Below are 26,351 nucleotides of genomic sequence, written 5' to 3' on the forward strand. Positions count from 1 at the left end.
CACATAACATGTTACACTGCAACTGTGTGACAAGATAAACTTAAATAAAACACACACACACAAAAAAAAAAACCATACCTGAACAAGTCCACTCAAGTACATTTTGATATCAAGCTGATTCTTCTGCCACCTGGGACTTGATGTGGGCATTATTAATCTGGAAAAAAATACATACATACAGAAATCAGGTGATTTTGTTAATAAGAATAAGAAACACTAATAAAATAGAACCGTGATTAAAAAAATATGCATGAACGTGTATTTACTTTTTTTTATCTTTTTCCGGAGCTTTGAAATTTAGCAGTTTGTTAAAAGCACCATACATGTCCTTTAGGCAGAACAGGATCAGCGCATTGAATACTGGGTGAAAGAAAACAAGCATTTCAGTCTACACATGACTTACAACATAACACATAATGCATTTCATTAAAGGGGGGAATTTACCTGAACTGTCATCCACAGTGTAGCGACACTCTATTTCCTTGTCGCCTTTTGTAGTTGCCACTGCAGCTTTGAACGCCTGTGTGATGTCCCGGATCAACGGGGCAGTAGCTTCTTTCTGCAATACCAACAATAATAACTATGAAAACAGCCAAAAAGTAGGATGTGACATTTATTAATATGTTTTATAAAATGTGACTGTTGGCATGGCGATTTGGACTGGGATATTGGTTAAGTATAAGTGGCTACTGGAGAAACATGAATGTAATCAATAATAAAACTTGCTGTGGTATAAAAAAAACAATACACTTTGGGACTTGATGCTACATGGTAAATTTTTTATAATAATAATTTTCAGGGTAAAAATCTATTCGTTTCAAGGTGATAACATTAACCCCACTTTACAACTGGTCTGTTCTGTTGAAGGTTTTTCCCCCTACAACAGCATGGTACTCCTTGCACCATGATTCATACAGATGCTTCATAATTGCTAATCGCTTTTCAAGGACTACAGAAGAGTGTAAAACATACATAGATACATACATACATATATTTCCAATTGATAAATATACTACTAAAAATTCACTATGGACAAGAAGCTAATTTCAATATGCTGTCGCTTCCAGCCATGCTAGATTAAATTTGCATTTCGTAGACATTGTTTTGTCTTCAGCATAACATTGTTATGTCTGCAGTTGAGTCACAGGAGCTGTTTGTTTAATGAATGAGTGATTAGCAAAAGGAGGGAGAGGAGCTGCAGAGGTATTATATGTAGAGAAAAAGGACTGCATTTGTGTTCTATCAAAGTTATTCAATGGTTTTATATCTTCTACACTTCTTGAGCACCATTAGATTAAAAATAAATTAAGTTTTCCACTCACTCTCACTCATTTTCTACCGCTTATCCGAACTACCTCGGGTCACGGGGAGCCTGTGCCTATCTCAGGCGTCATCGGGCATCAAGGCGGGATACACCCTGGACGGAGTGCCAACCCATCGCAGGGCACACACACACACACACACTCATTCACTCACACAATCACACACTACGGACAATTTTCCAGAGATGCCAATCAACCTACCATGCATGTCTTTGGACCGGGGGAGGAAACCGGAGTACCCGGAGGAAACCCCCGAGGCACGAGGAGAACATGCAAACTCCACACACACAAGGCAGAGGCGGGAATCGAACCCCGACCCTGGAGGTGTGAGGCGAACAGTTTTCCAGTGCTTCAAAAAAATTCCAAAATGCCAAATTCAAGTACTTCAAGCACCGTGAACAAACACTGTTACATAAAAAACTAAACGATGGCTGTAATAAATAGTAGAAGTTTATCCAATCCCCATCTGATATATGTTTAAAAAGGTACTCAATCCAAATTATAGACTACACAGATAACTGCCTGGGGAAACAGACATTTAGTTTTATCAGACTTGCAAAGTCACGCATCCTTGTACAAATACTTTGTATTTTTTGTTTTGTTTTGAGAACATTGGTGTAAAGTAGCAGTCACATTATAACCACTCCACATTCTCCTATTCAGCATTTATTAGTCGAATGAGATTAATAAACATAATATAGTTAAATATAGCCTGTGTGTGTGTTTAGGTTCTAGAAGAAGAATGTCTACTGCTTTCAAGTTTATTATTTACTAGACTTGCTAGAAACTACTAACCTGCTGTTTAGCAGGCTTAAATATAAACCACTCTGAATCTGATGGCACAAACTGCACAGGTTGTGTAACTTCCTTCAAAATGTTGTTATTACTGGTGTTAACTGATGATCTAGAGAATAAAAGAGGGAAAAGATCCACTCTACATGACTAGCATATTCATCTTTGTTACTAAAACTTGACATCAATTTTATAATGAAATTTCACAGTAACAGAGCAGTCCCTATCAGCATATACATCACTGATTAGCCAGAAAAAAAAAGTGGGTGAGAAAAGAAACTAGACCATAACTGTTCAAATTTCTTTCTCCATTTAAATGTCATTGAAACAGTACAAGCAATGCTACACTGTGATGGCAGTGTGAGACAAGCATTAACATCTCACAGCAATAAGCAAACTAGAGCACTTGAGGGACATGTGAAAGGTTTCAATATTAACTTAAATGTGAAAAGAGGTGGCATTGAGTCTCCTTAATTGTAAACACAAATGTAAATGCATGATAATATTTGTGCTGCATGATTAATCATATCGCAATCGCGATATCAAGCCTATGCGATTATATGACGCAAAATGCTGCGATTTCATGAAATAAACAAATAATAAATAAATGCATGTGTGGACATGACAACCCATTCTCTCTGAAAGCTGTTTGCCTATTTCATACACTACACCGCTATCCGCTAATTAAAAAAAAAGACCAGTTTCAGTTTAGGCAGTGGCACGTGTGGCACGTGTGGCACGTATGGTCATGTGACTTTTTCCGGTGTGCAGCGCAGAACAGGTGAAGATGGATGCCGAGCAGACGGACACTGAACTGGTGGCCAGAAAAAATGCTACCTCAGTTATATGTAGTGTTAATTTCGTCAGAGGAGACGAGACGAAATATGCTCAACAACCTTTTTTTTCATGACTAAGACGAGACTATAACAAGACTGCACCACTGTCCAGAAACGCTGACTAAAACTAAATTAACATGCATTATTGTTGACGAAAAAAGACGAGACAAAATCTCTTCATTTTCGTCTACAATTGTCTGATTTTTCATCAGCTGTTATGCCTTTAAAATATTCAGAACGAGTTCGCGTCTTCGCGCTGTTGCTCGTTACAGGTCTCATACGCCTGTGGCTGCAACATGAAACTGCTGAACAATTGTATTGCTTCCGCTAAAGAAAATAGTGCGCTCCGTCTCTACGGATAGAATCCTGTGTGTCCATGGCAATGCTCTGTTTTTCATGGAAACGGTGTGTTATAGTTAGCATCAGTCTTTTATCAAGGAATATTGTGTGCGTAGAAAAAATTCGTCCACATGCCACTCAAAAAAAAAAAAAAGTACTGAGCGCAAGTCCACCGTCTAGGCGGCTTTTTGCTTTTTGTGTTAAATTATATTTCTTGTCACTGCGCAGGCGCTTTTATTGTACATGACAGCTTATGTCCCGATGACCGGTCTTTGCATTACGATTAAAAGTAGTATCAATAAAGTAAAAAATGTGATGTGTAATCAAGTTCGAGTGTATGCACTGATACTTTTGTGATTCGCAGAGTTTTGACAAGTTTTATAGCCTTGATATTGTTTCTTATTCAAAAGTGGTGACAGAAAAAGCTCAGCACCCCCAACCTGAAACCTCTCCCCATGCCCCTGTCACAATCACATCATAATCAAAATTAATTATTAGGGTTAAAAGCAAATGTATATTTAAGGGAATCAAGTTTAATAATTACATGTAATATTGATCCAAATATAATCAATAATGGTGTGTGCAATACCATGTATAACTTGCATTAAGTTGGAAATTTACTTACATATACATATATTCTCTTATATTACTATATATATATATACACACACACACATACCTACAGTTTTAATCTTAGGCTTTTCATTAATCAGCATTAATGTGTTATTTTATATTTTAATTTGAAAACGCTTTGCATTGGTTTGTTGTTGTTGCTAGTTTGAGTTTAGAAATACAAATTTCAGCATTATCAGTAATCTGGTGCATTTTCCTTGAGAACCAAGCAAGTTGACTCATGATACCATTTGTTTATTATATCGCAATCGCAATATTCACCTCAATAAATCACAATATGACATTTTCCCTAAATCGTGCAGCCCTAGATAATATGGTATGATAATGAAAGCACATTTGTGAAGAAAATTCAACTGCATTAGCATAAAGACAAATATTACCTTAAGTGCCTTTTTCCAATTCTCAATCATCTTAACTGTGACTTTTGTGGTCTTTTTTGCACTTTTTTCCTTCTTCTCATCATTCTCATCCACCTCCTCATCTGAGCTGGCAACCTGAAATCACAGAAAGGTAATCAGTTAAAATTAGTTTTTCACTGTTACTTATCATCATTGGAAATTGACAAACACAGTTCTCAGATTCACAAATGTGCAGACACCCCATGGGTATTATATTATTATTATTGGTCTGTCCTAAATCTTGTTGTGCATACTAAACTACACATCCTAGAGGCTTGAATCTTTGGGAGTTTGGTAGTACTCCTCCAAAACAAATTAACGTTCCTTTTCATGTATTTATATCTATCTATCTTATTATATATTTATATCCATTCAATGAGTTGGCATACTGACACCAAATTTGGTGCATCTCATCATAACCATGAGCTGAAGGTACGCGAGCAGTTTCAGAACAGCACCACCCACTGGTCACAAGATACAACTTTTTTAAAATCATAATTTCTGCATCATTTGGCCTAAAATCATGCATGAATGATAACCATTTTTCTAATGTTGGCCATTTTGAATTGTGTGTTAAGATGCATTATTGTTACAATACTCGTTGAGTGTCTAGTTCCATCTCCAATTCAAGTGTTGACGTGTTTGCTAAGTACATAACCTTTCTATTTCACATAAAGTTCTAGAAACTTTCCAATAATTGCTGCTGGCAGCTATATTATACTGTATCTGAATTTTCGCAACTTTGTTGTGCATTCTTTGTATTACAGATTGGTGACATTGCCATTTTATTTCTTCACTAGAATCAAATGTTTGCTGTAGCATTTCAGAATTGTTGCCTTTTCCTCCGGATGGAACTGTTGTAACTCAGTCATGCATAGTATAGTTAGGATCTACTTACTTAGGATGTGCCTTTTCCAGGAAGAGGGATTTAATAACATTTATATTACCGTATTTCCGCACTATAAGGCGGTTATAGTTAAAGTTAAGTTTTCTCAAAAAAATCGGCCGTGCGCCTAATAATCCGGTGCGCCTTATGCGTGCACTGAGTTCCAAAAATCTGTAAAAATGTTGTGCGACTGCTGACACGGGGACGTAATACATACACTACGTACGCTGGCAGCGATAAACCAATCAGAGAACATTACGTAATACGTACAGTACGTACGCTTACTTTCGCCACGCCTCCGGTAGGTATACTACCGGTATGTTGTAAAACATTTGTTTCTTCCTAACCATTATGCGCTCCACACTCCAGTCCAGTAGGTGGCGGTATATGCACCTTAAGTTGGTTTGCCATCAGCCAATAAAAATCAGAAGAAGAAGACAACATTTGTTTGTCTAAGGACCCCCGAAAATGGTACCAGTGAAGAGACATGCTTATGAGGCACACAATTCAAACTACAGGCTATCAGTTACGTGGTTGTAAATGGGAATAGAGCAGCTGCGAAAGAATTCAACATCAATATATCTATGGTTCAGAAGTGGAGGAAGCAAGAAAATGAACTGCGCCAAGTTAAGAAAACACAGTAGATGAGGACTTTGATGGATTTGTGGGAGAAGATTGATTAAAAATAGTGTGTGTGTTCTTAAATAGTAGAATAAAGTTCAACTAAACTCACCGTTTTGCTTCTGTTACCTTTTTTGTAGATCGTATGTTTTAGCATGCTTATAATACGGTGTGCCTTATGTATGGGTTAAGTACAGAAATAGACCCCGTAATTGGGACTGCGCCTCATAATCCTATTTAGTGCGGAAAATACTGTACATTACACCCATCTCAGACTGTTTAAAGAGAATCAACTTTGACGTAAATATCTGACCCTCAAGACATCTTATATGATGAATTAATTCTGAAATCAATTTGTCCCTAATCAATAGTTTAGCGGAGTTTTTTTTTTTGGGCAAACAAAGCTGACCAAAACTGCCAAAAGAAATATATAACAGCATTAAACTTGGAGTTGAGATTAAATATTTAGCCTAGGTATACGAAGTACATACCTCCAGTTGAGATGGGAGCGTATGGTATTTCTCTTCCTCATCTTCTGAACTATCTGCGTCGTCAAAATTCAGCAGATTGTGGTCATTGTCCTTCAGAAACTTGTAGAACTCTGGATCTTGGTCCTTAAGCCTTGACAGCTGGTCTTTGTGTTGAGATGCTTTGCCCTTTTTTGTAGGACTCCTTTATTTTATTAAAAAAACAAAGAACAAAAAAAAAAACAAGTTTGAATTGTGGCACAGCAAAGCGATTCGTATTAAGATCAATCACAGGATCAATAAATACTGCATTGAATCAATAAATACAGCAATGTCACATTAAACTTTCAAATAAAATGTATAGTTCTAATTCTGTGAGAGATTTCTAGAGAAGCACAGCTAATAAAGCAGCAATGCACAATTGCGATATTGCTTTTAAACAAATGACCAAGTGACATTTCAGATAAGTTACCAAAAGTTTTTGTTTAATTTTGTGCTGTTATTGGAAACAGATACTGTAAAAGCCATACTCATTTCATAATAATTTGGCTCCCTAAATCATATGGATTTGCACATTTCTGTTAAAGGTGCTTATGATTGAAATGCCATCCCTTCTTCTAGGTTTTCATATTTTAAGTTACATTTCAGTAAGTGTCCCTTGCCATGTCTGCTGATTACATCACTAACTACTAGGAAGAGTAATTTTATGTAGCGAATACAGACGAGTGGAATAGACACAGTGAAACATCCCAATGAGGTTATATGATATGGAAGCACTCGATAAATTAACTGTAGTATAATTTGCCAATCATTTGTTTACTCTGTGGGTGAATCGTTTGAATAAATTAGTTAGTTTTTTGTTTTTTTTGCACCTACCCCATGCCATACTATACAATACTAGGTTTAAACAATTTTTAGGTGCATTTTATGTTTGTAAATTGTTCTACTGATTGTTCTGCAGTATTTACAATTTGTAAATCTTCCAGATTCGGAAATGCTTTTAGGCGTAATTGGATGGAATGTATCTGGGAAATCATGAATGAAAGAGTGAGCGAATCAGCAGGAACTTTCTAATTTTACAATTAAAATCTTATTACTAAAAAAAACAAACAAATAAATAAATATAAAAAAAACACATTACTGCCTGACCAAATTTCACAGCTGTGTGCAATTTTCTCTATAAAATTTAAACCACATTAAAAAAACAAGCTTACTTGTCTCGGGGTACAGAGTTATTTGTCCCATTCTCCATGGAGGAAACATCATCTTCAGACTCATTCCCCTCGCAAGAGTCAAATCCAGACAACAGGAATTCATCCACGCTCAGATCCTCCAACTTCCTGTAACACAAGCATGCACAAAATTGTAACATTGCACAAATAACGCATCTGATGTTCTAGCTCTAGATATAGTCCCATCAAATGCAAAATGTAACTAGTTTGTCCAGTAGCTTAGATTTCTTACCAAACATTAGTAGGCATTATGTGAAGCTGCGCAATGAACCTTTAGGTTACTAAAGTTTACTTTAAATCTGCGTATAAAATGCCAAAATATAAAGTTTACAACACAGTCCTGAGCCAAGGGAGTTATTCTGTACACCCACCATCATACTAAACACTACCACTAATTTACTGGGATAAATTAGACCTAACATACAAAATAAGATGTCAATTTCGCTATAACACTCTTAATATCACAGTGGCCATAGTTCACAACATATAAGTGCTAATACTTTCATGTAGCCAGCTAGGTGGCTAATGCTAACGCCCAGTACATCTTACTAGACAATCAAAAACATTATTTAATCAAACAACTTTATATTCTATAAAGAGTCTCTGTTCACTCAACAACACTCCGAATGAATCATATACGCTGTTAATGGGGATAAAAAAACTCGCACTTTACGTTACCTCTTGATCTTTCCTGCCATGCTGGATCTCCAACGTGCTTATGGACGCACTACCCACAATGCACCGTTCGTTCTGTTGATCTTTTGTGTCATGTTGGTTATATCGCGAGATTGAAAGCCTAAAAAGTAGCACATCGCAAAATGACCAGAGTACAGTCTTTTTAACCTTTGAGCTTTCTAAGATGTTGTTCGTACACATACTACGTAACATTACTAGGTTAAATTTTTAAAGGTAAATGAAATCTACACAGCACGTTTTAATGAATGAAATTCAACAGTCGGCGTGAAGTGAAACAAAACATTTATTCGCTTCATTCAACTGTCCACCACTGTAAAACAGCAGGGAGGGCGTTATAGTGTTGCCAGATGCATATTTTATGTGTTTTACATTAATTTGCATCCATATAATAAAAACATTGTATTAGTACACTGATTTATGAATGAATTGGGACTAATTATACCACAACCCTTGTGAATTATTGAGTCATATTTTTTCGGAAGGTAATAAATTAGGATTAGGACACAATATTATAGGAAACAAATTGACAATATGAAAAATGTCCTGCATCTTTGGTACTACCCCTATTGTGATAATATCCTTATGACAACAAAACAAACGTTACCTTTTATAGATAATTAATGCTCATGTATTAATAAATAAAACAAATTTTACTTCCCCCAATATGTTGCAAAACATAAACACAGAAGTACATAATGTTCAATTACATACTATAATCTCTGTTATTTGTCCAATGATTACAATTTGAATCAATAAATAAATAAATAAATAAAAACTATCTGTTTCGTGTTTTATATATATAATACATATTTATATTTATATCATGTATATTCTAATAATCTTATGCAATACGGAATTAATTACTTTTAAAGTGATTCGTTTTAATTATTAGGTTGTCTATGTTTTTAAATGTTATCTACAAACCCAATATAACATGTTATCCAAGAAAGGTGTATTTCTCACGCGGATCTGGCAACCCGTGGTGTGAGGTCTATGTTTGGATGCTATATGTAATTACACTCGTGTCCGTTTATTTATTCATTTATTTATTTTCTCGTTTCGTGGACAGTTTTAGCTGAGGGGGAAAACATTGCTTCGACCCAATATCATTTCGGTTTCTGTTAAAACTGGAGAGAGCTTTTCACAGAAAGAAGCAGGCGCTGTCAATCAGACACAGACGACGTCGTCAGGTGAGTTTCTGCTCGAGGGGTTTAATTAACGTTATAATTTTACATGTCAGCACAGCTCGTGTACAAGTAAAGCTTATTTTTGGTTTGATGAAGCTGAAGTAAACCTGACTGCCTGGAGTCTGATCTAATAAGCAACCGCTTTTCTGTCAACGCCTTTGTTCAGGGTTTGACAGTTTACCTCAGGAACAGAAGTCACAGCTAGCCGCGATGCTAACTGTATTAAATAAAGCTGCTACCGGTATACTGGTGCTTGGTCCATATCATGGCTAGGTGCTAGCTTATTGCTACATATCGTTTATTAGATATGCAACAAAATATACAACCGTATTAAACGTATGGGCGACAACATTAATCTTTAAATGTGCACATTAAAAGATTTAAACCAACAAAAAAAAATCTGTTTGGGTTTAAAGACCCAAGACAATTTCAAATGCAATAAAGTTTTAAGGTGGACTGATTATCTAATGTAAGATATACCGAACTTAACATACATAGCATTGATTTCCTCACTAATATTTAATTAGGTATTTTATATATTTGGCGCAGGTGTAGTCAGACCATACATGTTTGTAAATCGACGACGTCAGTATAACTCTAAATGATCTATGTGCACTAATGTTTCGCCGTGCTACCTTAAATTATAACGTCATCGCGCAGCACTCGTGCGGCTGCATTTACGTCAACAACATACAAAAGCGCAAACTAGACTAGAGGTCTGTACGCATGTTTCACGCGCACTGCACGGCTCAGTTGATTGGGTTGAGTCTGATACGTTTCTAGAATTATTAGAGGAGCGGCTCTAGGAGGCAGGTGTCTGTCGTTACAGGTAAGAAAGCAGTGTTTCCCCTGGGGATCCTGTGTGTAAATCAGAGGGGGGTGTGGGGGGGATGATGGGGTAGGAAGGGCATGAAGTGACGAGATGATGCTCATCATTTTACAGAGCATGGAGATTTCTGAGCCATATGCACTATATGCACTAAAGGCTATAAACTGAAGGGACAGCTGTTCTGATCAGGCCAGGGAAAGATGCAAAGCTGCATTTAGTCATAGCATCTGTTATTGTGATGTGACTCAGTATGCTGAGTCAGACAGATGGATGGTGGTGTCTAAAGGGATGGGGTATTGCCATGGTAACCAGTTTGTCTACACACAGGGGGGACCGGGTGGGGTTGGAGATTGAGATGGATTGGATGATGGTGGGCTTTCAGAGTAAAGCATTTTATTACACTGTCTTAGAAGGTGGAAATGCAGCAATAACACTTGCACAAGCAGATGTTACTTGCCACCTATAACAAGTATAACTGTAAAAAGGTAGGTTTGTTTGCTGTAGCTCTTTGTTCATTAAAAGGGTGTGTTAGGAAGAACAGAATAAGATGTAGAGATCATTCAGCAACTCAGCACCATTCTTGTTCCATGTTCTTTTCTCTCTTCTTCACTTAGTCCCAGCGATGCTCTGTTTTTTAAGGGACGGATGTTGGAATCTTCATTAACACCTCTATCGAACCTCAATCACATGACTGATTAAACTATTATAAGTGAAAATCCATGTAATTCTTTCATGCACCTGCCTTTCTTTCACCTGTTTGCTCTTTCCCACCATTAATCCACAGTTTTCTCATTGTAATCTATGTGATAATGCATTAAAGGTGCAGTTTATTATGTTAGTGCCCTCTGTTGTTTGTAATGTGAATTGTACAGAATTGAAATGTCAGTGAAAATATGTTACAAGAAATGTTGCTTCATATACAGAGGTTTTGTTTTTTTTTAATTATTATTTCAGAATATGTAATTTAATTGCATAATGTGTTTGTGGTTGCGTTTTTATTAATGGACACATACATTGTGACATAATAAGAAATTAATTATGTATTACAGTTTGCATATTTCATTTACACATACATACAACCTCTGCCATATTTTGAATGGAAAAGCAAAATATTTATGAAGTCTTAGAAGTTGTTGGTACTATTACAGGTTATGACCCTGTTATATCAAAATAATAATAGTAATTACCCTGTTTGCTATTTCATTTCCTCAGCGTCACATATGGATCCTGACAAAATTCAAACTGAATCATAATTTCCTAAACATTTGCATTTCTGATGCCTTGCATAGAAAACTGTCAATCATTGTTTGTTTGTGAGTATACTGTGAGGCTTGATTGCATTTGGAAGTGAACTCACACACAGTTGACTGCATTTTAATGGCCAAGACAGAAAATATGCTTCTGTTTCGGGTTTATTGGTTCCTAATTTGGATAACTTTGTTTCCCCCCTGGAGTAATTCATATTAATAAAACTTTGTTCCTTATTTCAAAATGATATTGTCTCCATTCCAAATTGTATAGTTTACTGGAAAAGCCTTGTGAAGGACTGGACTCTATACAAATATTTATTGGTAAGGAAATTCATTTTACAAAGATGCTTGTCTGTAAATAATTTTTTTGTTGAGTTTAAAAGTATATTCATTTGACTTGTTCTTTTCCTGATACATTGTTTAATTTATTTTGGCACTGCACTAATGTATAGAAACTGTAAAGAAAGATTTGGTTAGATTTATAATGATATTGACCCCACTTGTTCTTTATGTTTTATTTGGTCTTACTAGTGTCCCTCAAACAAAACAAACACATTGTATTATGACTTTAATTTAAATTTACACTAAATATATTCTGCATGCATGTAACTATATAGTAAACAAACCATTGTTTTTGAATCAATGACAAGAGATTAAAATATATATCCTGACTATTCTTCATTCAGACAACAGGGAAGTCAATTGTCTTTTCAGCACATTTTCCTTCTTGTATGTCGACTACGACTGAACACAAACACACCCCATAGTATTGACAGGTTTTGATGCAATTGAGAGTCCATTTGAAATTTGGACGTTTGTGTAAATGAAATTCTAAACTGTAATACACAATCTCATTTGAATTTATATGTCCACAAATAGAAAACACAACAAACACAGTTTGCAATATAAGTCCTGAAAGTTTGAAAGTAGTCCTGTAAATACTTCAGTACGTTACCATTAATATCATGTATACTTCATGGAGTACCTTAGGGAAAGGGGTGGGGCTGTTTCACCTAGGGGTGGGGCTAAAGGAAAATGACAAACAAAAGCTTAAAATGAAGAAACTAGTGAGCTCAATTTCATTGTCATATTGGGAATAACTTATGTTTTTTTGAAACCATAGATATAATAAAGGTTACATTTAAACTTTACAAGCTTTACCTGTAGATTTATATTTATATACACTTATATTATAAGGCTCATTGAGTGTCAGATAATACACTGGATTCTCACACAAAGCACATCATAGCAGCTTTTGCATTCTGGAAGTTTGTATAAACATTTCTGACACTTTCTGACCAGAGTGGACCTGGAGTGTTTAAAGAGTCTGTGTATGTTTTATAAATGTCTTCCAGTTCAGTCAACAGCATGCAGGGATTTTACCCTTGAAAGAGTTCATTCATTCATTCATTTTCTACCGCTTATCCGAACTTCTCGGGTCAAGGGGAGCCTGTGCCTATCCCAGGCGTCATCGGGCATCGAGGCAGGATACACCCTGGACGGAGTCCTTGAAAGAGTTAATAAGTCCTAATATTATATTCTAAAACTTTAAAGTAAGCCTTAACTTCCTGTAGCTTGTGACGCTTATATACAACCTTTATTGCCGCCTGTTGCTGTTTTTTCTTTTTCCTTTTACTTTAAATGTTGTTTCTCATTAACATTTTAGGAATCTGTTGTGTTTGTTGTATTAGATATTACTTGAGAAAAATCTGGTCAAGAGTCATTAAATGCATATACAAAGTCTGCATTTTTTGGAAGCATTGCTTCATTTCTGATGTTATTAGTTTTCTGAAATGCTGCTTTTTATCACCTTTTTATCATCAGTCTTTCCAGGATTGTTTTATTCCACAGTGCATGTCGAGCAAACAGTTTCAGACAAGAAGGCTTTTGCGTAAGTTTTTGATGTTTTCCAAGGATATACAGCAGTCATAATTAGCCATCATTTAAAGTATGAAGTGCTCATTATTTATTAAGTCACTTGGCTACTGCATCGGCTCTGATGAGCCCATTTACAGTACATAAATGTCTGCTTGTAGGCAGCTGAAAGGTGGCAGTAGGGAACCACTTCCTGTTGCTTAGAGAATGAAAGATTTCTCAAACAGATTGTGGAGTTGCATTAGCAAGAACTGTCATGACATCAAAGTGCACTTCTCAACGTATTGGCTTATCACTTATTGGCATCGTTATCATCTTTAGCTGCACAGTCAACATATTTTCTTCTGTACTTATACTAGTAACAAATAAAAAGAATCAGTTTCTGAGGGAAAAAATCGGTTTCTTGCCACCCGGATTAAAATCTTAGGAGGCATTCGTAAATTACTTAGGAATTGTTATGAAGTATTCTTAAGGTTCTTTATCTAGTCACTGTACTATGTAGACTCCAGCATACTGAAGCGGGAGTGTGTGTATTTTCAATTCAAATGATGGCAAATAGTGTGGTTGCTCATTTTGCCAGAAGTTGCCTATTCTCAATGAAAATGAATCTTCAGTCGCTTTGTTGCTGCAAGTTGCTGTGTGTGCATGTCACATTAGAATTATTCTCTAATCTTTTGAAGGAGACAAAAGGAAATTTTAAATTTACATAAATCAGACAATGGCCATAAAAATGCACACAGTTCTTATTCAAGCTTTCATAGATTAGCTAAAGGTATTTTTTCCCACAGGTTAACTCTGCTCAGAATTATTCTGGGGCAACCCTATAAAGTTTTGATATTTAGGTAGTGGTCAAAGGCTCATACTGTGCTTGTGGTCCTCTAACGTAACATTCATCACTGTCTACTGGAGAAATTTAGATTTCTCATTAAGAACTAAATCAAACAAAATGAGATTGATCTTGCAGTTGTCCTTCTCTCAGTGTTTTATAAATTGATATAAATTAATGATGAATCAGTACTTATTTGTGTACGTTCACTGGTATTCTTTCTTGTTAGAAAAACAGCATTTTTCTTTATACATTGTGAAGTGAGCAAATACGCAGAGAACAATGGTCAATCAGGAGCTTTTTTTCCCCTATACAGCTGCTGGGACTGAGGCTCAGGCAACAGCAGGCCTCAGATCGCAGCATGATGGAGGGAGGCATGCAACTGGTAAATCGCGACGGCCACAGCATCTCGCATAATTCCAAACGCCACTACCACGACTCCTTTGTGTCCATGAACAGGATGCGGCAACGCGGACTGCTCTGCGACATCGTGCTACATGTGGCCAACAAGGAGATCAAGGCTCACAAAGTGGTGCTGGCGTCCTGCAGCCCCTACTTCCATGCCATGTTTACTAGTAGGTGATCTTACAGTGTATATCATCTCATCAAAAGCAAAACAGAAAGTAAGAACTACTTAAAATAACTATTTTTTTCTTAGTCCTTTACATTATGTTGTATTCTGTACCATCTGTGTGAATGTGCCTATCTAATACAATCACACTTGCATTCATACTTAAACTTAAAAGGATTTTTGAAACCGTTTCTGACATTAAAGCAAGTACTATGCAAGCTAACTTTGTTCAGCCTACTTGTTCCCTTTGAATCACTTCCTGTTTTACCTCCTTTCCCCACTGGCCTACATTTTCCATGTGTATTCTTTTCCCTTTCCGGTCTTAGGTCAGCAGGGGTCTTGTTTTTTCTTATTTGTCAATCCCACTGCCTCTCTGGCTACAGTGTGATGTTATATCTAAGGACAGAGTGGAAAGTAGTTTAGTGTTACTGTTCTGATCTTACCACACACCAACACACGTCTGACTTCATCTCAAACCTCTGGGCAGTTCATTTAAACCAAAGTGTATAAGCACCCCTCAATGAGAAGAAGAGCTTATACAGTAGGTGAAAATACTAGCTGGAGACAAGGGGAAATAGTAAATGTCAAAGAAACACATCTTCGACTCAGTAGCCTGGTTTGACAAACACTTTTATTTTGTTTAAGTGTCTTAATTTAATCCAGGCTTTGTTATTAACATGCTTTCTAACCACCATCCCCCCATTAACCCGACCTTTCTTTTATATCAAATCTGCTATATCAAATTGTGTGTGTGTGTGTGTGTGTGTGTGTGTGTGTGTGTGTGTGTGTGTGTAGATGAGATGTCGGAGAGCCGTCAGACGCACGTTACACTGCATGACATTGATCCACAGGCACTGGAGCAGTTGGTTCAGTATGCCTACACTGCTGAGATAGTAGTGGGAGAAGGAAATGTGCAGGTACAACTTAAGGGTGTCTTGGCAGAAATATCATATCACATGATACTTGATCTTATTCTCAATATTGTGATATACAATGCAGTCCAAAAGTCTGAGATCATATACAAATTAAAATTGTATTGTATGCATAACTGTACACAGTACAATATGCAGTGAAATGATTTTTTTTTTTTTTTTAAATTGAAAATTACATCGGGAATCACAAGTGGTCATTGAAAATACATTCAAGACCTTTGTCCTACTCAGCGATCCTCTTGTAATAGACTACGAGACCAGAGACGGATATTAATACCAAGTCTGGACATGGATCAAAATAATCAAAAAGATTGTATTGTACAGTACGTCTTGACTAAGGCTAAGCTTCCATGGTTTTGGTTGTCTGTCTGGTGTGTGAAGACGCTGCTCCCGGCGGCCAGCCTCCTGCAGCTGAACGGAGTAAGAGATGCCTGCTGCAAGTTCCTTCTCGGTCAGCTGGACCCCTCTAACTGCCTGGGAATCCGTGGCTTTGCTGACACACACTCCTGCAGTGACCTGCTCAAGTCTGCTCACAAATATGTCCTGCAGCATTTTGTGGAGGTGTCCAAGACCGAGGAGTTCATGTTGCTGCCTCTCAAACAGGTGAGGACGCAGTGGTAGAATGAGATTTGAAAGAAAATTTGTTGTTCAGGAGTTCAGCAACTTTGACTCAATCCTACAGTTAACATGCATTAGCTGCTTCTTTTTAGTGTTTAACTTTTGGTCACCAGATTTTTGTTAATGAACAAATACAATTGTTGATAATCACATTTATCATTTGCCCAATTTAAGTTAAGATTAATTCCTGCACAGTGTCTGTCCTCTCTGCAGAATTCTACAGCTCATTTGAAAGCTCTATCATTGATCTACACCATATTGATATCCCAAAAGTATATCTTCGAGAATGACTGCAAGGATTAGGGTGACTTGGCACAGCAGCACATAAGCCAGTGATCCATGAAACATAAACACTGGGTCTCCGTTTTTTTTTTTAATTTATTTATTTATTTATTTATTTATTTATTTATTTATTTATTTATTTATTTTTTTGTTCATAGTGGTGTATGTTCCTAGAATTCAAAACCACCTGGTTTCTTATATTTTTAGAAAGAAATTTCAGAAATCCCCTCAACATAATAAATAAAACAAAATATTACTGCATACATTTAAATACAATACATTTTAGTGATGCTTCATGAAATTAATTTTAGAGTTAAATGGGTCTCAGGCCCTAGTTCCTACACTAATCAAAGTCTCATTCCTAAATCTTTTCATCTAATGACCCTAACATCGATTGAAGTGTGCCCTCATTAGGGATGCATCACGTCTTTAAATAGACCAGGAGGAAGTGAGGAGAGAGGAGGCTGTCCAAGAGAGGATACACAAGCTCCCTTGTTATTGTAGGATGTGATGCAAAGATGTGGTATAAATTCTCTTACCTGACAAGAATGACCTAATACATATTGATAGCATTAAGTAACAAGAAGCACTTATTCACAGCACATTATCAAAAACATTTCAACAGCAATGTCCGTACATTTCCGTAATTGCTTTGTGTTGTATTAATACCCAGATCTGTTATGTGACTGGTTGTACGGATGTACAGCAACAAGTCAGTAATAAGTAATCCATATTAAAGGGATGCTTCAGTGAGCAAGGAAGGGTCTATTGTAAAATACATTTTCTGTACTGTTCCTTTCCTTTTGTCCCCAGATGGAGTATAGGAAGCGAGCAATATAATGCAATGATATGAATGAGAATTTCAGATCTCTGCCAGTCATCCCTGATTGAGCCTAGACACAAATCCTGCTTGCTGTCTTTCAGATGTCATGAATGTTTTTTCAGCATTATTTGAAATGATCTGCCTGTTCCTCTTAATCTCCATTGCGCAACATTTGTCTGTTGTTGATGTTTTCTCTTTTAAGTAATAGCTCTTTTCTGGATAATCTGACTTCTGGTTCTTTCGCTTCATTGAGGTCTGTCACTCTGACACTGAAAGGCTGTGTTCCTCAAATCCTTTTTAAACGTGTTGTTTCATGACTGACAGTAGCTGATGAAAAGGGCTTTGCGCTTGGGTCCCCCCCTCTCTGTCTTGCTCTCTGTGTTCTCTGTGTTTTTCACAGCAGGTGTTGGTGGTTTGTGTCACTGCAGCAGTATGCAATTTATCCTTGCGCCTACTCAGCTGTGACCTGTGCCGAGAATTAAAGTTTAAGACCAGGGAAACCCGCAACTATTTCACTTCCACCAACAGACACATGTACATTCATACAGAAAAGCACAAAAACACCTGTATGCTTTTATGACCAGGACTGTAAATGGTGTAATCAGTGTGTCCACTGTCTTTTACCCCTGACCTTGCCTGTATGGTAAAGGTCTGTGTAAGAGAGTGTAATGTTTTCACCTGTGGAGAAATAATAAAAAATACGAGGTGTGGTTTTGCTTTTAAAGGTGAAAAACATATCAGAAACAATGTTCAAATCCTTGCTTTTTTTATTTTTACATCACTGCATAAAACACTATAGACTTAATAGCTCAGTGTAAATTGTGTGTAATTAGCTATTATAAATAACTGCTGAATGAATGTCTATCAGATTAAAATATTTGAAACTGAAAATTAGCTATTGTAAAGATGTTTGTCATGTATTTTGAAAGTGATTAAGTTATTAACTGATTCATGTAGATCCAGAGATTTTCCATGATCAGAATACGTATGTGTATATACATGTGCCAAACAGGATAAACTGAAATTTTTTTTATATTGCTGTGTTATGTGTGCACTACAGGTGCTGGACCTTATCTCTAGTGACAATTTAAATGTTCCATCAGAAGAGGAAGTGTACAGGGCCGTATTGAGCTGGGTTAAGCACGATATTGATGGGCGAAGACAACATGTACCCAGGGTGAGTGAATTCCTGTTATTTAACAGTACATTATAAAGATTATCAATATATCTAAGTACATATATAAACTACCTTAAATTACTTGATTATCCCTTCTCTGCCTTTCTCCCGCTAATACCCTGTCTGCCACAATCTCCTCCAGCTGATGAAGTGTGTGCGTCTGCCGTTGTTGACGCGGGATTTCCTAATGAGTAACGTGGACACTGAGCTGCTGGTGCGCCACCACTCGGAGTGTAAAGATCTTTTGATAGAAGCACTTAAGTATCATCTGATGCCCGAGCAGAGGGGTGTGCTGAGTAATTGTCGCACTCGGCCCCGTCGCTGTGAGGGTGCCAGCCCTGTGCTGTTTGCTGTGGGTCAGTACATCAAGTTACAATTTAAGTATTTTTACATGAAGCTGTCTTCTAGTTGATGTCAATTAAGCAATCCATTGTGATCCTTCTCAGGTGGTGGAAGTCTCTTTGCCATACATGGAGACTGTGAGGCCTACGACACCAGGACAGACCGCTGGCACATGGTGGCGTCTATGTCTACACGACGGGCCCGAGTTGGAGTTGCTGCTATTGGGAATAAGCTGTATGCTGTAGGCGGGTAACAAGCTTCTTATCTCTGTCTCTGATGCACTTTCTTTGTTATTCTTGGCATACATCTACTTGAGCATGTGTTAGCACATTGGCTTTTTATGAGATTTAGACAAGTCAATGAATGTCAAGTTACAATTTAACCTTCAATTTCTTGACGCCAGGTATGACGGCACATCTGACTTGGCCACTGTTGAGTCATATGATCCTGTCACGAATGGCTGGCAACCAGAGGTATCTATGGGAACCAGGAGGAGCTGTCTGGGTGTGGCAGTGCTTCATGGTTTACTCTATGCAGCTGGAGGCTATGATGGTGCATCCTGTCTTAACAGGTAAAAATATCCTCATGGGTTTAGAAAGAAAGGCAGTTGGTAATAAACCACATAAACGAACCTCCTTTTCTAGGATTGTCAATATTTTATTATGTTGGCTTTGTAGAAGCCAACATTCTGATTTCTGTTATAAGCTTATTATTATTATTATTATTATTATTATTATTATTATTATTATTATTATTAGACAAAAATTTATTTAAAAAAAATTTTCTTCCGGAGTTCCGACGGAATTTTCGGTTTTCCCGTAGTCAACGATTGAACATCCCATAGACTTGAATAGGGAATTCCGAAAAGTCTTCTAAGCTCTCACACACACAATACATCCAACATTAAGAATTGCATGTACTGTTCTATGCAGTATAATAAGTAGAATCCCATAATGACTGCAGTATTGACATGAAATGTCCAAACCCTCAGTAGCCACTTCACACGTCACGTGTAGCCCCGCCCCCAAAACAAGCGAAATCAAAAATTTGCACAACATGGACATGTGGCATATGAAAACACTCAGCACAATGAGTTGAACTGCCCCACGGGTATTCTGGTCACGTCACGTGATGTCACATGTAGCCCCGCCCAAAAAACAAGCAAAATTAAAAAATTGCACAACATGGACATGTGACATATCAAAACACTTAGCACAATGAGGGGAACTGCCCCACGGGTATTCTGGTCACGTCACGTGACGTCACGTGTAGCCCCGCTCCCAAAACAAGCGAAATCAAAAATTTGCACAACATGGACATGTGACATATCAAAACACTCAGCACATTGAGGGGAACTGCCCCACGGGTATTCTGGTCACGTCAAGTGACGTCACGTGTAGCCCCGCCCCCAAAACAACCGAAATCAAAAATGTGCACAACATGGACATGTGACATATCAAAACACTCAGCACATTGAAGGGAACAGCCCTACGGGTATTCTGGTCACGTCACGTGACGTCACGTGTAGCCCCGCCCCCAAAACAAGCGAAATTAAAAATTTGCACAACATGGACATGTGACATATCAAAACACTCAGCACATTGAGGGGAACTGCCCCACGGGTATTCTGGTCACGTCAAGTGACGTCACGTGTAGCCCCGCCCCCAAAACAACCGAAATCAAAAATGTGCACAACGTGGACATGTGACATATCAAAACACTCAGCACATTGAGGGGAACAGCCCTACGGGTATTCTGGTCACGTCACGTGACGTCACGTGTAGCCCCGCCCCCAAAACAAGCGAAATTAAAAATTTGCACAACATGGACATGTGACATATCAAAACACTCAGCACAATGAGGGGAACTGCCCCACGGGTATTCGGATCACGTCCCATTCTCATGTCCGCTCAACTCCAAAAGTTTTGGCACCCTAGCGGTCCAGTAGACATTTCACAATCTTTCTGTCCACTCGCCTCCAAAATGCACCTGCCTTTGCGAATACTTGCACCGTCAAAGCCAACATCAAAGTTTGTCGCGACGAACTTTACAAATCTAGTTGAAAATCTAGATGAAATTGCATAAAAGAATATCAACACCCCACACTGGCAGTTAATCTATCTGTCTGTTTGTCTGTCTACTTTATGTATATATTTGTTTATCAAACTGTCTGTCTGTCCATCCATCCATCCTCCAAAGCAATGTTCCAAAATCTAGTGGAAAGCCTTCACCTAAGAGTGTTAATAAGAAGTTTATTATAACAGCAAAAGGGGACTAAGTACTGAATGGATGTTTTCCTTTGCAGTATCCACTAATATCCAGCTTTTCTTCTTCTATCCTCTAGTGCAGAGAGGTATGACCCACTAACTGGCACCTGGACCTCCACTGCTGCCATGAGTACCAGGAGAAGATATGTGAGAGTGGCTACACTAGGTGAACTTTTCGTTGGAATCCTCTCTGTGTAACTACCACAGAATAATTTAATGCTTATGGTTGTAAATGACAACACTCTCAATCATCAGAGTTCCTGCAAAATATGACTAATTCATTTTGCAAAACAAGACCTGCAATTTTGACGTTTTATTTTTCCAGAAGTGGCTGCTAGAGCATAAAACAATGTTACCTTTTTAACTCCCATTAACAAATGTATACCTGGCTATGTTTTCAGATGGCAGTCTGTATGCAGTTGGTGGATATGATAGCTCCTCACACCTAGCCACAGTAGAGAAATATGATCCACAGGTACTTAATTTTGTTTTAGCAAAAAGTTATTATAACTTTATAAAAAGCTATTCTGCGATCATAAAAAAATGTATTTCAAAATTTAGACAAGATTTCAGGGTTAAGATTTCGAAAGCATTATGTTTTAATTTTCCAAGGGTTTGTTCAAATCATAGGTAATATTAAACAATGGATCTAGCAAGCTACTTTGACTTTTATTTATATGTTTCTGGCCAGGAAATGAGCTCTACTCCCCAATCCGAGCAGAGATGCTGAGAACTGGTCACGTTCACATGTAGATTTACTTAGTGCGTTGGGAAAGTCCTCATAGACAGCAGTCCTCATTGCTTCTTTAACAGACTCTTTATGGTATTACCCCAAAGCCACTTATAGTTGCATTGTTATTATTCTTTTCTTAGAGTAATGCATGGACTGCCATAGCCAACATGCTAAGCCGGAGGAGCAGTGCTGGCGTTGCTGTATTGGAGGGAATGCTTTATGTTGCTGGAGGCAATGATGGAACAAGCTGCCTGAACTCAGTAGAGCGGTATAACCCTAAAACCAACACATGGGAAGGAGTGGCTCCGATGAACATCCGGAGGTAAGCAACTACGTCAGTGAACATCTCCAGTTAAATATCTGCACATGTAAACTGGGTTTATTGCTCCTTCAAAAATCACTTAAGAAAGAACAGGGTGACAATGTAAGACCAGAGAGGTCAGACTGAACTATAGCAGCTAATGTCACAATATCTGATTTAATTATTTAATCAGCAGCTAATTTAATCATGAAGGGTTTCTGATTGCAGAGCAAGCAGGTCAGATTAGACAATCAGCAAGAGGTTTGTTTTCAGCAAAGGTCTGAGACATTTTGTAGATTGCAGAACTAGCACTACTTATCATTTCCCCAACTTAATTTGAGATTAATTCCTGCACAGTGTCTGTCCTCTTTGCATGATTCTACAGCGCATTTGAAAGCTCTATCATTGATCTACACACTGCTTATATAAATTCACAATTTAAACCACTGTGCCACGTTAAACAAAAATGCCTAATACATTATGTATAATATAAATATCGTAAATTTTCTCATCTTCTTCAGGAGTACTCATGACCTGGTGGCCATGGACGGCTGGCTCTATGCTGTTGGAGGAAATGATGGCAGCTCCAGCCTCAACTCCATCGAGAAGTACAATCCACGCAGCAACAAGTGGGTGGCCGCGTCGTGCATGTTCACACGCCGTAGCAGTGTAGGAGTGGCCGTCCTGGAGCTGCTCAACTTCCCTCCACCATCCTCACCCACGTTATCCGTCTCCTCCACCAGTCTTTGACAAAGGGTGAAGACCCGACTGAGCTCTAGCGGCCTGCCCTGTGTGGCCAAGAGGCGCAACTGCTCAGTGTGAGCTCTGGTGGGGGGAGAAGCGATGTATGGACCATAGCACAGGTGAAGAGAGGTAAAACAGTTTGAGTTAAATATGAAAAGCAAAGCCCACAAACTTCTGCCTTCCTCACCCTGCACCTTCTACCCCGATGCTTGAAAGTGCAGAGACTCTCTGCCATTTTTAAGCCACTTGTATATGATGTATACTGTAATGTATTTGTTTTTTTAAACAATGATACTGCAATAATATATAAAAATGAAAGATTTCACCTAGGAATGTAGTTCTTGGGTTCTGCCTTGCATGTTTACTGAAATTTTGTCTTGGCAGAATAAAACATTGTAGTGCTGCTGTGCCACACTAGGTGGCAGTGATGTGCAACGCTGCCACATTTCACCATTGTGCATGGACACACCCAAACAGAGAGACTTCATACAGTGCTGGATGATATAAACATACTCTAAATGTTGACCAGAGAATTCTAATACATGTTGAATATATTTTCTTATTTATTTTATTAAATGTAAAAAAAACAAAACACATGACACTAATTCAGAGATGTTTTATGCAGAAGGACCACTTGGGGGGGGGGGGGGATATGATGTCTGATTTAAATATCAGAGAAGTGAGAATGTTGAAGGTTTTTTGTGTAGTAAAAAATATTGAGTTCATAGTCATGTAGCCATGTATCTGAAGCCTTGATAAATTACTGTGTATGACTCTGCAATCATACCATGAATAAAGAGGGACGATGTAGAGACAGGATTCTCTATTAAAGGGTATAGCCATACTGAAAGTAGATGTGACCTACAGCAACCTCACATTACCTCACATTCATTTTCATGTAGTGTTCACAGGTTTGTCTTGAGAAAGACAAACCCAACGCTTTTGATTAATTCTAGTCGGTTACAGATACTTAATCCTATTTCCTTCACTTGTATAGGATTCGGTCTTGTGTAAATATTGCATTTCAGTACATTCGGTTCTTTTACACCATCGGGTTTAATCTGGTTGGGGAAAGAGAGAAAGAGAGAGAGGGAGAGTGTGTGTGTGTGTGTGCTGCTAAGATGTCATGGGTATTAGCAACTACCAATGCATCCTACATTAGAGGAGAACACCGACGGAGAATTGTGATAGTGAGGATGCAGGATTATAAAACCCTCACTCATTGTCACATACACTTTGATTAATAAATGTAGCATAACTTCTAAGAAGTTACAACTTTTTTTATTTTCCTTTTTGAAGGATGTGCTAAGATAGAAGATAGACCCTTGCTAAGTTAGAAGATGCAGGGATTATGAGAGATAATTCAGTCTATATAGGCTCTCTGTCCATTTCTGTGGCAGAGACGGTGCCATGCTGGTTTGAGCATTTTTTCCAGGATAACTAACCCTGAGGAAAAGAAAAGACTACATAAACGGAAATTCATATTCAACCGTGCAATGTGTATGTAAACATGACTTTTTTCAGTTCATTTTGTTTTAAATGTGTTGTGTTGTTTATTTATAATGTTTTGTTTTATTTATTAAGGAAACTTAATTATTACTTATTTTTTGCACTATTCTCAGATGGAGCAATATACTACTGTTCACAAAAAATAAAGCTGTTTTCAAATGTAATGTGGATTTGTTTAATTTGGCATGTGCTGATTTAGGACAAAAATGTTTTGTTTGTTTTTTTTTTTCGTCTGAAGCCTGTTCACTACTACTATTAATAATAATAATAATAATAATAATAATAATAATAATAATAATAATAATAATAATAATAAATGATAATAAAATAATAACTGTGGTTTAGACAAAATATTAATTATTCAGTAATAATTACATAATACAAATGTATGGCAAAATAATGACAAAATAAAATCTATATTTATTATTATTATTTACAACTTTTTTGAATTCTGTATCTGATTATTAATCTAGAAATATAATTATTATTAGGCATTACTTAGATAAACATTACATTTAGAAGCTGAGATCATGTTGACAGACCTGAAACTGCTATACATGACAAAGCTAATTAAATTGACATATTCCCACTTTAATCATCATCACGAATGATACAGGTCTAGTTCCAGTCTAAATGGTTATAAGGGTGAGATGTTAGTTTAAAGAAACACATGATTGAATTATCTGTATTGTAGTGACCGAGGCTGCATGGCCATCTGCAGGAACAGTTTAGTGCTCTGCAGTATCAATTTGTCCTCTTGCTCTCTGACTGATCCACGCAGACAGCTGAGCATTCTCACTTTACCCTCCATGACTTCAGTTACACGGCATGCACACCTGTGAGCTCTTACACTCTTAGACTATCAGACAGTGTGTCTAATAGGAATAACACGGGACCTTCACTCTGCGGAAACTGCTCACGTTTGGAGAATAATGGGAAGTCCTGGTGCAGTAACCCCTGTTGGCTGAGTGTAGGTTGTAGGTCATGAAGAGAAATGAATGGTTGCTTTTGTGTTTTTTACTAAAGAAACTGCTTGTGAGTTCAAGTGTCTAAGATCATGATTGTGTGTTTTATTGTTGAAGTCATCCTACATTCATTATTATAGATTTTATATATAAGTGTATATAATCTATATGCACTTTTTTTATTTTTTATCTAATTAACTAACTAATTCAGACAGAATGAGTGAATATGCTGAAGATATATATGCTGAAATGTACACATACACATACAAACACACAAATATTTACAGATTTATTTATTCATTTACTAAAGAAAAGTCTACCAAAAAGGTTTACAAGACATCTGGTTTAGACGATCAGCTATTCTCCTATCAGGACTGAGGTTACACACTCCATTTACAACATCCTAACAGCCTGGTCAGGGCCATTGGGGTTTATATTATCCTAGTTTATATATATATATATATATATATATATATATATATATATATATATATATATATATATATATATTATACTACTTTAGTTTAAATCCGAATTTAGAATTTTTTTTTTTATCAAATCGTGTATATAAATATTTGATAATAAAACAAGAGGCAAAACGTATGTGCACAATTTGAAAATGTAGAGAATATCATTTTCATCCTTTTGGGTTTGGTTATCAATGGTTTGGTTTAAAAATAACCAAATTATCTAGCTGCTAGAATGAGTAGTGATTTTTGAAGTATGATACATATATCTGCTGTATCTCGAACGGAGCATAGACTATACTGAGAGAGTGAAAGTTAATAACATGTTTATGAAAACTCCTTTACTAGTTTGTACAGGCTGTTGGTGTTTTGAAACAGTGGAAATATTGATGTTCTAGTCTGAAAGATGATACTTATCCTGTTTCGTATGA

At 37.2% G+C, this 26,351-nt stretch overlaps 2 protein-coding genes across 6 annotated transcripts in view; one reads left to right on the top strand and one right to left on the bottom strand.

The window, feature by feature from the left end:
• Positions 1-8,338, bottom strand: part of noc2l (NOC2-like nucleolar associated transcriptional repressor) — a 36,491-nt gene extending 28,153 nt beyond the window's left edge. The window contains exons 1-7 of the mRNA XM_027170439.2: positions 8,205-8,338; positions 7,509-7,634; positions 6,319-6,499; positions 4,303-4,416; positions 445-559; positions 267-360; positions 79-157 (exon numbers count right to left, since the gene is read on the bottom strand). Coding sequence (XP_027026240.2) covers positions 79-157; positions 267-360; positions 445-559; positions 4,303-4,416; positions 6,319-6,499; positions 7,509-7,634; positions 8,205-8,224 — 729 coding nt within the window. The 5' untranslated portion in view covers positions 8,225-8,338. The remainder of the gene's footprint in view (positions 1-78; positions 158-266; positions 361-444; positions 560-4,302; positions 4,417-6,318; positions 6,500-7,508; positions 7,635-8,204) is intronic.
• Positions 8,339-9,180: 842 nt separating this feature from the next.
• klhl17 (kelch-like family member 17) lies at positions 9,181-24,652 on the top strand. 5 transcript variants are annotated; one of them, XM_027170441.2, is made up of 13 exons: positions 9,181-9,412; positions 13,313-13,379; positions 14,506-14,764; positions 15,556-15,677; positions 16,074-16,295; positions 18,476-18,592; positions 18,735-18,948; positions 19,039-19,183; positions 19,338-19,505; positions 21,279-21,367; positions 21,603-21,676; positions 22,075-22,256; positions 22,757-24,652. In XM_027170441.2, exons 3-13 carry the CDS (start codon positions 14,551-14,553, stop codon positions 22,983-22,985), a joined length of 1,776 nt encoding a protein of 591 aa, XP_027026242.1. In that variant the 5' UTR covers positions 9,181-9,412; positions 13,313-13,379; positions 14,506-14,550; the 3' UTR covers positions 22,986-24,652. The 5 variants fall into 5 exon arrangements, with proteins under 5 accessions (XP_027026242.1, XP_027026241.1, XP_027026243.1 ...); XM_027170442.2 differs by lacking the exon at positions 9,181-9,412 and adding an exon at positions 9,438-10,238; XM_027170440.2 differs by lacking the exon at positions 13,313-13,379.
• The last annotated feature ends 1,699 nt before the right edge of the window (positions 24,653-26,351 follow it).

This window comes from Tachysurus fulvidraco, chromosome 23 (genome assembly GCF_022655615.1).
Source record: "Tachysurus fulvidraco isolate hzauxx_2018 chromosome 23, HZAU_PFXX_2.0, whole genome shotgun sequence".
Taxonomy (NCBI): Eukaryota; Metazoa; Chordata; class Actinopteri; order Siluriformes; family Bagridae; genus Tachysurus; species Tachysurus fulvidraco.